The sequence below is a fragment of the Idiotropiscis lumnitzeri genome, chromosome 10 (assembly GCF_059441095.1).
Source record: "Idiotropiscis lumnitzeri isolate Australia: NSW breed Sydney's pygmy pipehorse chromosome 10, RoL_Ilum_1.0, whole genome shotgun sequence".
NCBI lineage: Eukaryota > Metazoa > Chordata > Actinopteri > Syngnathiformes > Syngnathidae > Idiotropiscis > Idiotropiscis lumnitzeri.
The window spans coordinates 12778712-12791795 of NC_142400.1; the positions used below are offsets into that span (position 1 = coordinate 12778712).

General features: G+C 40.1%; 1 protein-coding gene across 1 annotated transcript in view; it reads left to right on the plus strand.

Annotated features, from left to right (window-relative positions):
• cdkal1 (CDK5 regulatory subunit associated protein 1-like 1) overlaps positions 1-13084 on the plus strand; it is a 182517-nt gene that overhangs the window by 15038 nt on the left and 154395 nt on the right. Inside the window, exon 4 of the mRNA XM_088306867.1 lies at positions 11779-11863. Within this exon, the coding sequence (XP_088162993.1) occupies positions 11779-11863 (85 nt within the window). The remainder of the gene's footprint in view (positions 1-11778; positions 11864-13084) is intronic.

A 13084-nucleotide genomic window follows, 5' to 3' on the forward strand; every position in this document is an offset into this window, starting at 1 on the left:
AAGGGCTTTGCGATGATCATTTCGAATGCATTGGCTTGCCAACCAGACTTGGATCAGGTAGTATGTTGGGGGGCAAGAAAGTAAAAAAAAATTGTGTGCATTATCGTGATTATTTCTAATATGGTAGATCTGCAGGTGTGCAGACGAAGCTAAGTGTGTGTGTGTGTGTGTGTGCCAATGATGCATGCCATTTACGGAGACATTGCCAGTTAAAGAAGGTGTTCCTATAAGCTTATCACGTTGCAAAATGTGTTTCCTTGAGATTAATTTACCACGCCGAACGTTTCAGCAGACTGTTTGCATATTTACCTCAGCTCAGTTTCATAGTGCACATGCCAAGTTGTATTTTCCGAAAGACTCTGCTTGAAGCATCTCAAAATCTTCCCCAATATTTTCTTGCCAATTTTTCAATAGTGGCTGTCTCAGCAACACTCGCCATCTCATTTGCCTCCGTATCTTTAGCTTTTGACTGCATTACCATCTTTACACTTACTTTATTTGACTTTGCTTCCTCCTGCAGTCAAATTGCATCTCTCCGTTGACCCACCAGTGTATCCCGTTGCTGCCTTTGTCTGTGCATTGCTCTTCTATTCTTTTGTCTGCTTTTTACTTTCAAATGGTTTTGTCAAACTCTCTGCCGTGTTGCATGGTCTCATATTCTTAACATCTCATCGAATATCTTATAAACTGTTTTCTTTCGGTTTAGTCTGACAACTCATTGCGTTTTGGAAAGTGTCAGAGGAGGAATGCAAATGAGTCAAGGGGATTGCACGATGAGCTGGCTTGAAAACCACAATATCATATGGCCGTGTTATGGGCCTCTGCCTTCGAAGCCACCAGGATGCCCCGTGTGCTCAGTGCATCAGGAAAAATAAAAGCCTTCTACATCTGGGCTATTTGCATACCATTTGCATTTGAACCCCAACTGGCTGTTTTTTGGAATGCCAAGAGGCTAAATTCAGTATTTATTACTCAGGCCCATGACTAGTTTCACATTTTTGTGGCATTTGCATCTGATTTGCATGTCCCTCAGCCTGGTTGTGGGAATATGGGGCCAGATGACCTAAATTGTTTCAATTCCACTTTGAAATTAGGAAAAAAATGGTGGATGAAGGCCTCATATTACTATTAATCGAATTAGGCTACTTAACATATGAAGGCGGAAATATTGCAAGGGTTATTAGCTGTGGAAACAAGTCAAAGAAAATTGCTTTTTAACTGAACTCTTATTCCAGGGAGATGTGTGACAATGTGCATGCGTGCACGTGTGGTCTAGAGATTGAACAATTTTTCTTTGCTCTTAATATTGATCGCAATATCTCCTTGCTCTTTCAGAATCTCTATCTCTCAGTTTTTAGCTTAGCCCAAGTATTGACAGTTTAGCTATAATACATCAACCTTTGCCATCTGCCAGGATGGCCGAGTGGTCTAAGGCGCCGCATTCAGGACCCAGTCTCCCCAGGAGGCCTGGGTTCGAATCTCGAATTTCCCCATTGTGGGACTAATAAAGGGAATATTATTATTATTATTATTTAAAGTCAAACCTCCCCCTTTTTTTTTACTACAAAAATATGTTCTATGCAGAAATTTGATGTCTGTATGGCTTACTTAAAAGTCTTAAATTTTCTCCAAAGTGGACGGGGTGCCTTATAAAGCACCCCGTCCTGGGGGGTATACCGAGTTCCAAAATCTGTAAATGTTGTGACTTTCTTGACCCCTCCACTTGACTGATTGTGTGTGTATACGTGCGTGTGTTGTGGGGGATGAGAGACTCGAACCATTGGACATCGGTGTAAACGGGGCGTTCAAAGTGAAGTTGCGAGCGGTGTGCAAGTGATGTATTGGCGAACATGGCTTTACTAAGACTGGAAAGCACCCCTTGGTGAATTACGCCCAAATTTGTGAATCGTTTGTCGATACTTGGGCTAACCAGTTAGTCATGTTCGCTGCTAATGTGTCTGCTTGCACTGTTGGAAGGTTTGCAAAAGCCGGCAATGAGAACCCGTCACGTCGAATACTTAAAAAAGCACAAACAAACTCAGTTTTGCTCCCGTTGCCTTTTTAAAAATATACGCTAGCATGCATTCTAGTATACGTTTGATCGTGCATGCTACCGTATGTTTTAAGTTGGTGTATGTTTTACTATGCCTCTGTCCAATAATATAGTGAGCATATAGAAATTGCACCCGTAACTGAGACAGCGCCTTTTAATACACTGCTCATGGTCGTGAAAATCCACTAAGCAGTAAAATCCACCCGTTTTAGCCATCACAGGTGGCGGCCATTTTGTCACCACTGTCGATTGAAAATGATATCACAGTTGCTCAGCGCTCAGCGAATAACCAATCATGGCTCAGCTTCAGAAAACATGTGAGCCGTGATTGGCCATTTCTTGAGCCCTGAGCAACTGTGATGCCATTTTCAGTTGACAAAACCCCTGAGAGATGGCGAAAAAAAACGTGTATTTTGCTGCTTAAAACTCATATTCTACAAATGCAATATTCATCAGAATGCCATGTTGAGACTAGTAATGGCGCATTTTATTTAAAAATATATTTTTGGGGTTGATTTCCTCTTTTAAGTCTTTAAAATCATATCAATAGGTTATTATAGTAAGAGAATAGAGTTGATCTTTTCAGGTGCTCTTCAATGCCTGCACACACCAGCGCCTGCCAAGTGTCACGCCCACTTTTATTCATTCTAAGCTTTAGCCCCGCCTGCCACAGTTCATCCAGGGCAGGTGAGATTTTACATACAGGTGGCATCTACGTTGCTTTTTCTTTGTCTTTGTTTTCCAGGAGTCAAACCTGGAAGAAAAGGGAGAAAACACAGACACACCTGCACATTTTTTTTTGTTCGATCTCACCCAGGGAGTTTTATATTCGCTGTAAACTGATTTTTTTTTTTTTTCCCCCCTGACTGACTTTTCCTTTTTGCATAGTAAACAGAGAGACTCGCATGCACTACTTCTCACTGAAAGTAAAGTGCCTTTGCCTCGGGCGAATAAAAAACTATCACAATTGTAATGTCAAAGATGTAGTGCATCGTTAAACCCACTGTGTTATTGTTATGATGTGAGGAACTGGCTGTGGTCTCAACGATTTTGACAGTTGTATTTGAGTCGCTGAAAGAAGCACTCTTCTTCCTTGCTGTGTACTAAACAATAATTATTTTATGCTCGCTAAGCATTTAAAAAATGGGCATTTGACAAAATCTAACTGATTTACTATTGGATAATTTATTTGCATAAATAAATTAAAACCCACGAACAAATAGTTTTTCAAAGTTAAGAATAAATCGACTTTCCCAGTTTGTAGCATTTTATTTGTTATTTAGAGAGGATATGTCTTTAATGTCTTGCTTCAAATTTTGTTTGTCCCTATTGCCTATTTTCACACTCGCGGACTATGTTTAATATACCCCCAAAGGCGAAATAATTTACTTCAACTGTTCCATTTCTGTCTTTTTATATTAATCGGTCACTCATGATTTCATCTTCTCTCACTGAGGCATGATGTCAAATTCATGTTTATGATGAGCAGACACCTTCAAGGTGCCATAATTCTGGTGAGATATGTGGTCAAAGTGAAACCACGAGTAAATAACTGTCGATCAGTAACATCCCCCCCCAAGACCTCGTCCTCTTGCCCAGACACACTGACTCCCTTGCCCTTGACTCTTAACAATCTCCCTCACTGTGTGGAACATCTTTTCATGCTTGCACTGATGACCATAATGGCTTTCTGTCTGGGCCGCAGACTCGTGATTGGCCCCAATTAGTGATTGAACCTGAGGCTTCATATCATCGTCTCTATGCAAGGTGAGATGTGCAATGGCAAAAATCTTTTCGATCCTCTGCGTGTACGCTGCTCAATAAATCACCGTTAATACGGATTTAAAATCACAGTGTACCCATTATCACATTTTTATGACTATCACTGGAATCCTTCCAGTATCTAGCTTATATGTGCTCTACAAGTCCTTCTCTTCTATCTTAATGTCCTTTAACGCCGCCAAATATGTAACTAACATTATTTTGTGTTCAGCAGATTTTGCAGAGTGCTTTCTTGTCAGCTGGGAGTTCTTTGCAGGACACAGGTGTACCCATTGCTAGCCAAATTAGTACTTGACACGTAGCATTCATCATTCTTGTTGTTTACGAAGCATCGCTTGCCTCTTTTCTTGGATCACCCCCTACTTAATCACCCATTGTTATTCCCGTACACATTGCAGTCATTTTACAGTGGAATTTCTAAGGTTCAATAAAGTTGGTTGCCATAGCAACGAGCCATCTATCCCAAGCTCTTATGCAGTGGCTTGTTTACCTTTTTGAAAAGCCATGTTGATTGTCGTCAACTTAAAGCAGAGCTGATCTGAATGCTCCAGTTGGTGTGGATTTCCTTTCAAGACGTGACACTTCAACATGGAGCAGTCAATATGATTTGGGGGAGTTAGAGAGAAGCTAATGGATGAGATGGTGACACTGTTGGACCTTTTTTCAATTTGCAATTAAGCAGCGTCCTCGTTGAAGTCTTGGCATTAAAGCTGAGGGAAATAACACGTGACTTCCTCTGAACTTTGTGGTACTTTTCCGTCTTTGCTGTCTAAAACTCCCTTTACCAGTTAATGGACTCACAGTTAGTGTTCAGAAAATGGAGACAATCCCAAGTGGATGGTTGTTTTTAAGATGCTGTCAAACTGTTTGCTAGGATATCTCCGGTCTGCCCCCTACTGTGCTCAACTAGGCGAACACGCCAGCTTCCGAATACACAGTGATGCAGAGTGACATCAGCCCACCCAGCTATGCACATCTCTCCGAAGAGACACAATATTAAGCACGGGCTATGTCTTTTCTGCAATGATCTGTAGTGATCCTGTTTCCCAGTTTCGACTTTGCGCACATTATTGACAGCAGCGCACAGTAGTCTGGACCTTGCTAGCCTCTAGCAGGTATGATGGAGATGGCTTTCTCTTTTCTTTTTCATTTTACAAGTCTTTGGCCCCAACAGAGGTTCCCACAAGGGATATAACATGGGGCATGTTATCAGATTTTGCGCTCCTCCCTTTGGAGCTCAAATGGCTTCAGGGTCTGTTTTCAGTTTTCACTAGCTGCTTTTTGTGCCATCCCATGACCTCATTTTTTGAGCTTCGTTCTAAAGAGCTTACTGTTGTTGCATGATGGCGATGGATGATTTAACCCATCACTATTACAGTTTGGGAATATTTTTATGCCACATTACACAAGTGCTTTCTTCTCTGTCGCCATATTGCTGTAAAGCATAATATCCTCACAACTAGACCGTGGGGTTAATACAGTATAGCTTCCGCTTTTCAGTTCCATGACCACCATCTGGGGTGGGGTATAAATATGACAAAAGGGGGCCCAAAACCTCCGAAGAAGAATTGTGGACATGGGCATATGTTGAAGAACAAGAACAAATATACCTGTACTGGCGACACTACTTGCAAGTTGTTCTTTGCTCTTGGCATTATTATTGTGCTTCACGATCACCGGTAAGAAAACGCTTCTCATTGGCCAAGACAGTTGCCATTTTAAGGCATCTCTGATTGGCTTGGTTGGGCAAAATAGGATATTGTAAAATAATGCACCCATTTCTAGCTACAGTACAACAGTTAGTATTTTTTTATTTTTTTCCTTTTTTTTTTTTAGATATAGGTTTGACTCCCACCCCCTTACTGGGATATCAAACCAAGCACTACACATGTTGAAGATTTTTCTGTCCTACCATTTTTTTGAATTTGTCCCCCCTCTGCACTGGATCTCCTACTTAATTTTAATTGACTGAATAAGCTGTAGTTATTTTTATGTCACACAAGATATTTTTAAATTGTCATTAATTAGTAGCATTATCAGAAACGATCAAAATAGGTGCACTGTGCAGGTGTCAAGTAATGATGCGATGCGAGCGTTGCCGTGATGATTCATTTCTGGTGAGGAAATGAAAGATATTTATCATCATATAGATTGGTTGTTAGTGTTGCCTTGCTCTGCATTTTAAAAATGTGTGTGGAATGTGTGCACGTTTGTCAGCTAGTGAAGTGGAAGCTTGGGAAAATTGTATTGCTGTAACGAAATGGCATGTGTGTGATTTTGAACAAATGACTGACAGCTGAAAGAGCATCATTTGTGCCCCGTGTGCGTGTATTCAATGTCCCTCTAATGACAGTTGATTGCATTATCATCCATGCCTGAGTGGTTACCCACCATGCTCGACGGATAGACCAACCGCCAAACCCCCAGGCTCTCGTGCGTGTGCGCGTGTGTGTGTGTGTGTGTGTAGCGTGTCTATTTGTGTGTGACTTGGTTGGAGGTGAAACACGTAAATCCTCTAAGGCCCATACAAATTTGCCATGTCAGGAAGGCAAATGTGCACACACATACTGTACACATGGACCATATAGATTTAAATTTAGACACTTTGAATGTAATCTGTTTTGCATTACACATTGGTGTAATTTTGGTCTTAGATTCGTATATAGCAGGGGTGGGCAAACTTTTTGATTGGCGGGCCACAATGGGTTCTGAAATTTGACAGAGGGGCGGGACCAGGAGCAGATGGATGGAGTGTATTGGTAACCTCACCCCATCTGAGAAAAAAAAAATAGATTTAATTTTAAATGAAAGTGAACAAAAGCATTACAACAATATATGTCTTTGAAAAACAACAATATTTAGAAAATAAAACATTAATTCTTTTCAATTTCGGCGGGCCGGATTGAAAAGCTTAACGGGCTGCATGTGGCTGTAGTTTGCCCATGCCTGGTATATGGCAACAAAATGGAATAACTTATATCATTGTCTTTGTTCTTATATCAATCCATTTGTTCCGATGAATCATAACATGTTATATAATCTAAAAACACCATGCAGCACTTTCCAACTCACGACGTTCGGGTAACTACCTTCTAATTAGCGACAGTAGATTCAAAACACGTTATCTTGCACCTGAGCAATGCGGTGGATTGCTCAAATTTCCCCATTGTGGGACTAATAAAGGACATCTTATCTTATCTTTGACACAGCGGACCACGGTTCAAATCCCAGTCACGAAGACAACAATTTTAATGGGTATGCTGCGTTAAAATGAGTGATATGCATTCGGAAGGGCATCTGCCCAGTGTAAATACTATTCCAAAGCATCTAATCAAGGTGGAGACACCTGATGAGACGTGCCCCTATGTGGAATATCTCATTGACTGCAATGTCAACTTTCCACCAAGGGATGATGCTAACAGACTGCAAAAAGGTCTTAAGTGGTTTAGATTTAGTACAACGGGCTCAAGTGGCCTTGAAATGCTGTGTGGATGGCGTACAATGGTGCTCGTCCGTTTACCAATTAGCATCCAAGAACCGTTATATTTCAGTAAAAGTCACTTCATCCGAGTTGTCTTCATGCAGAGCACTGAGATCGCTGCCCCGCCCTGCCTTCTAGTGCACCTGTCTGTCCACTGCGCCAGCTCGGCATCCAGCGGTCTGGTTACCCAATAAGGGCAGACAGGCCTTGTTAGCTCAGTCAAGTGTATCTATTCACCCCAAAGCCACCCTTTGCACCAACATGCTGGCTCCTATAACCCTCTACGGCACTGTCTCCCAAGGTCACCACGTCCTTCTGTGTGGCATGTGTGTGTGTTGTGTGAAGATAGATAAGAGGGGCCGCGCTGGGAGGGTAGCGTTGAGATATGGGGGGGGAAAGGATGCAGGGCAAAAGACAGAAATGACAACACAAATGTGTTTGTATGCGCGTGCGTGAGGCGACGTGTGTGGGATCGGGTGGAAAAGTGGGTCATGATACAGTATGTGTGTGAAGCTCACAAGCATTGTATTGAGCCCCAGGGTGGCCGCTGTCTGCATCTTCTGTGTCTCTCGAGCACACATTTGCATGCGTCTGCGGACATGTTCGTGCTTTGGCAATGGCTGCAGCCTTTCCTTTCAATGTCGTCTACCTGAGATAAAGTCTTCAAAGTAGTTCTTCTCATCCGTTTCTTGGCCTTTGCTCTTCATGGTCACTTTTAGTTCTGATCATCTGCTGCTTAGGATGGTTGCTGCAGTTTCGTCATATGTGCTGGTGTCATCAGGCAGGAAATATGAGCGACTCATTTTTAATGTTTTGCGGCAAGTAAAACATGTAGTACACAAGCAATATCAGATATCCACTAAATTCAAGGAAAACATATGAAAATACGGGTGTTTCACACTTGACAGGTTTGTTTTGGATAAAATGAGCTCTGGTGCTATTTCTCAGAGTGTGGTTTGTTCGATCAAGTGTGAACGCTATCATTTGAACCCCGCTGTGCACCCAAGAATTGGCCAGACAAACTCTTGGGCGGTTTGGATCTGTTCAGCTGAAATGGGAATGTTACACGGACCAAAAAACACAGATTAGTCTCTTTGGAGCAGAAAGCTTCGGGAAATCAGAAATATATAGCAGTTAAGTCCGGTGCAGTCGTCACAAGTGGCAATAGTGCATATCATTTAATTCAGATGCTCTTTGAGGCAACTGTTTAAAAATATAAATAAAGAAAGCCTATGAAACTATACAGATAGCGTTTAATGTTTGATTTGTGTTTTACAATTAAGCAATAGGAACTGACAAAATCAGTGGTTTAGTGATAACAGCAATTTCAATTGCATGTGGATGCCACAAAATAGCAAGCACTTAGAACTGAGACGATTAGAAAGCACCAATGCCATGCATCTACCATGTCGACCAGTGGTGGGCAAACTTTTTGATTGGCAGGCCATAATGGATTCTAAAACTTGATAGAGGGGCCGGACCAGGAGCAGATGGATGGAGTGTTTTGGTGACCTCGCCTCATCGGAGAAAGAAAACCCATTTATTTTAAATGAAATTGAATAAAAGCATTGCAACAATATATATGTATTTGAAAAAACACAGTATTTAGAAAATAAAACATTAACAAGGTTTATTCATTTAATTTTTTTCAAGTTCGGCAGACTGGATTAAAACGTTTAACGGGCCACATGTGGCCCCCCGGCCGTAGTTTGCCCACGCCTGATGTAGACAAACAAAAATATAAGTAATAATTTTGTGTTCACGTGAGCATAAAAAAATATTAGACAAGATGATCAGTGAATAACTGTGGGTGACCTCTAAAAAAAAAAATAAAATGAAAATATGCCTGAAATCAGACGGCAACAGACTCCAGCTAACCATATCCCTGAGCAGGATGGTGTTGATGATGCCTGGATGAAATTCTATACTAGTAGCTCAACGTTCAACGCCCCATTAGAGCCACATTTATAAAGTAGGTCTGCACGTCTGCAAGAGAAAATATGAATTGAGTGTATATGGATCCATAATTGAGAGTGGCAATTAAAGAAGCCTGTATCAAAAGGTCTATGCTCTGAAAGCAGAGTCTCTAGAGCTCTTTTTTTTTTAACAAGACTATATAAGATCTGACTGCTCTCAACTTCCTTGGACTGTGTAAAACTTAAGCAGGTTGCATTTAGTAATGCCCATGGGAACTCCATAGTGCTCATAAGCAGTTATTTCTCGCGTCTGACATGATGTGCCAGACATTTTTTTTTTTTACATATTAAAGCTGGGCACGGGATGCTCTCTTACTTACTTTTAGAAAAAAAAAAACATGGTATTTTCCAGGTAAGTAGGAAAAACAGACATCTGCTTAATTCTAGCAAATGACTCAATTAAAATAACAGTTTACGCTTTGTGCATCTGCATCATTGGAGTTTGGAAAAGTTATCTTATTCCCTATTCTGCGAGGTGTTTTTTTTTGTTGTTTTTTTGTGTTTTGAGTGCATCTGTGCTCTCTGACATGATAGCTGAGCCTCATCTCAGTATCTCTGCAGGGTGCTTCACACACCTGTGGGTAAATCAATAACAGACTTGCAGCGCACAAGTCTTCTTTTTTTTTTTTTTATTTGTCATTCTTAAACCCGTATTTGGAGGATAACGATTAAATGTGCCCACTTTGGGCTTTGTGTTGTCTACATATTCATTTTATTTATTTTGCTCTCTCTATGAATACACTTGCTTTTAAGCAGAGTTTTTCGTGCAGCTATCCATCCATATGCTGCTTTCACAAACTCACCCACAACACTAACCCTTTCTTCTCCAGAGTGAGTATGTGATTGAAATGTGTGATGACCTTGGTTACATGGTACACACACACACACATTCTGACCCCAGGTGTTGCTTTTTCAATATCAGCCTGGTCTGTTTTTATGTGATTTTGTGGTGGAATCAATGCAAATAAACACAAGTAGGAAGTGCGCTCATGGATTAGATTTACCTGTTTTGATATGTCTGTAGAAATCGTTTCAAAGAATGAGGTCACGTATGAATAACACATACAAACATAGTGAGACAAAGCACATGGTCGCACAGGGAAGGGTTGTTTTATTTTCACATAGCATGGACGCAACTGCAATCCCTCTTTTACTGAAACACTCAATTCGTTTGAGGGGGTCAGCTGTTGTGGTCAAATGTAATATTTCTTATATATTGGATAAAATATAAATCAAGGTGTTCATCTTGGGGTTCCAAATGGAATTAAATTGTGATTTATGCTTTTTGCGGTTATAGCAATATGTATGTGCACATACGCTGCAAGTATAATGTTCTACCAACAGCTGAGACAACCCTTGATAGTAATTTGAAGGTAAAATAGTGAACAACATTTTTTTTTCTTTTAATTTATTGCTCATTGAGTTTTTCAGTGTTGATACATTCAATTAGAAAATGATGCATCATTATCTAATGCACAAAACGCAGAACAGTTGCAAAATTCTGGTAAAAAAAAAAACATTCATTGTACCAAGACTGAGAAATTATGAACAGGTTTATAAATTACGATTGATTAAACCAGTGAGCAGCAGGTCCTCTTTTTGCAATAATTCACAACCAACTGACTTTTTAAAGTCCAGACACGCTCACAGATTCCAGGATGCTTGTCTTAACCCTCGGGGGTTTTCTTCATCAGATAAGTCAACATTTTTTTGCGTACATCTGCAGTAACATTTCACATAATTGCCCGATGGCCATGATATGCAAAAACTGAGCAAATCACTCCCTTGCCATTGGCTACAGCCCTTTACCTATGCAAATGTTATGCAAATCGAACTTTCCAGAGATTTCCTAATCACAGCGTTGCATAGTTGTTGAAAAATAAGCATACTTAACATGCTGAGTCATAGGAAGTAACTTTGCCACACGGAAGAGAACTGAATAGCAAACTTTGGAAACACCAACTGGCTAGTGTTTTTTTGTCAAAGCATTATGTGACAGAGGCGTTGTCCCTAGCGTGGCCTCACATTTTTGTTAAAGGTTTTCTAAACTTCCAGGGGTTATTATTCAAAATCGAAGGTAAATTATTGTTTACTACATGTTATTTACTGAGTGAGGAGTTTACATTTGCTTGTTTTCCGTCTGCTTGTTTAATAAAATCTTTTAGTTGCTTGTATACAAATAGTTCATTCTCTGGAGTTCCGACGCGCTCGTTAATTTTGAAGTCACACAATCAAGGTCCTCCCTGCTCCGGAGATTGGAATGGCTCAAATGTCTAGAGATATGATGACCTCATCACCATAAGACAGGATGCATGATGAAGAATAAAGACAATATGGCATTTACAAAAAAAAAAAAAGGTTTACATTAAAATGTTAAAAGCAATTTCATTTTTTTAACCATTGTTTGTATTTCTATTCCTTTTTCATAATGAATACCCAACTAAATAATGAGTGAACAATGAAATCTGTTTTTTTTCCCCCCACAGATGACCCAGCAGAAGCGGATTTGTGGCTTCTGAACAGCTGCACTGTCAAAAATCCTGCAGAAGACCACTTCCGAAACTCAATCAGGTACACAATTCCCAATTACTTTTCCCGCTAACATTTTCTTTATTCAACTTTTTAATTACATGTACTTGTAAATTTTGGTTTACAATCAGCCCACCTGGCCATGACATTGCTCAGAACAGCTAAATGGCTATTTCAATGCGCATTACGCACACATGAGCAGAGAATTAGAGAAAGGGATGTACATTTGCATAAACACAGTCAAATTAAGCTAGAAACTGTTTTGCATTTTGATTAATTTCCCTTCGTCGGGGGCACACCCACACCCAGCGGATGCGCTTATTGTATGAGTAAACAATGATTCACCGGGTTTGTTACAATTCTGCTGTTAAACTGTTTTCAGCTCTGCCAGCAAAATCAACATGTCAAATTTGAGTTGAGGTGTAATTAAGTGCATTATTGTGCAAATTATATTATTTACGCTGAGTGATTATTGTCGCTTTGAACCTTGTGTGTCAAATTTTATATGCCGGAAATTCAGACCCATTTTTCAGTGGGTAGAATGCCAGTAAAAGTTTCTTCACAGGTCTGAATATATTGCTCACACAATCCCTTTGATGAGAATCAATTTTCTTTTTGCTTTCTACTAACCCCAACTACATCGAAGTTTGGAGAACACACATTTATTTAGATTTTATTGTTTTGGTGTAGACAGCTAAAATAATTACTTTTTTTTTTTTTACCATTGAGAAGTCAAGAAACACATGAACACAAAGCAAGGATGGAGTGTGCTTGTGTGTATTTCATGACTTGAATCTTGCAGGCGGTACAGGATCAGGAATAAAAATCAATCGTTTCATGACTGTAAGAAATAATATGAAAGTTGACAGATGCCCTTGCACTGCATTGTGCTCAGTCACACTCTTGACCGCTTTGCCTGCACCTCCTGGTACTACAACCATGAGACCTTAACAACTAACACAAGCACATTAGTACAGAATCAAGCTTAATGATCTTTTTTTTTTTTTAATGCAGCCATTTATGTTTTATTACAGGTTTAAAGCCTGCAGTCAAGTCTAATACTGTCAATCCTTTTGTGTAAACGTTGACTTGTGGCGTTATGTAGTTGGTAGTCGTACGTCTATCAGCTATGGTGCAATTCAAAATATACTGTACATAGCAGTATGTGCACTACATTGTCATATGATTTATGAAAATCAAGTCTGATCAAATATGTCAACTTGTGGCAGCACCCGAATGAAATTCAGCCCAGAAGAGATAGCC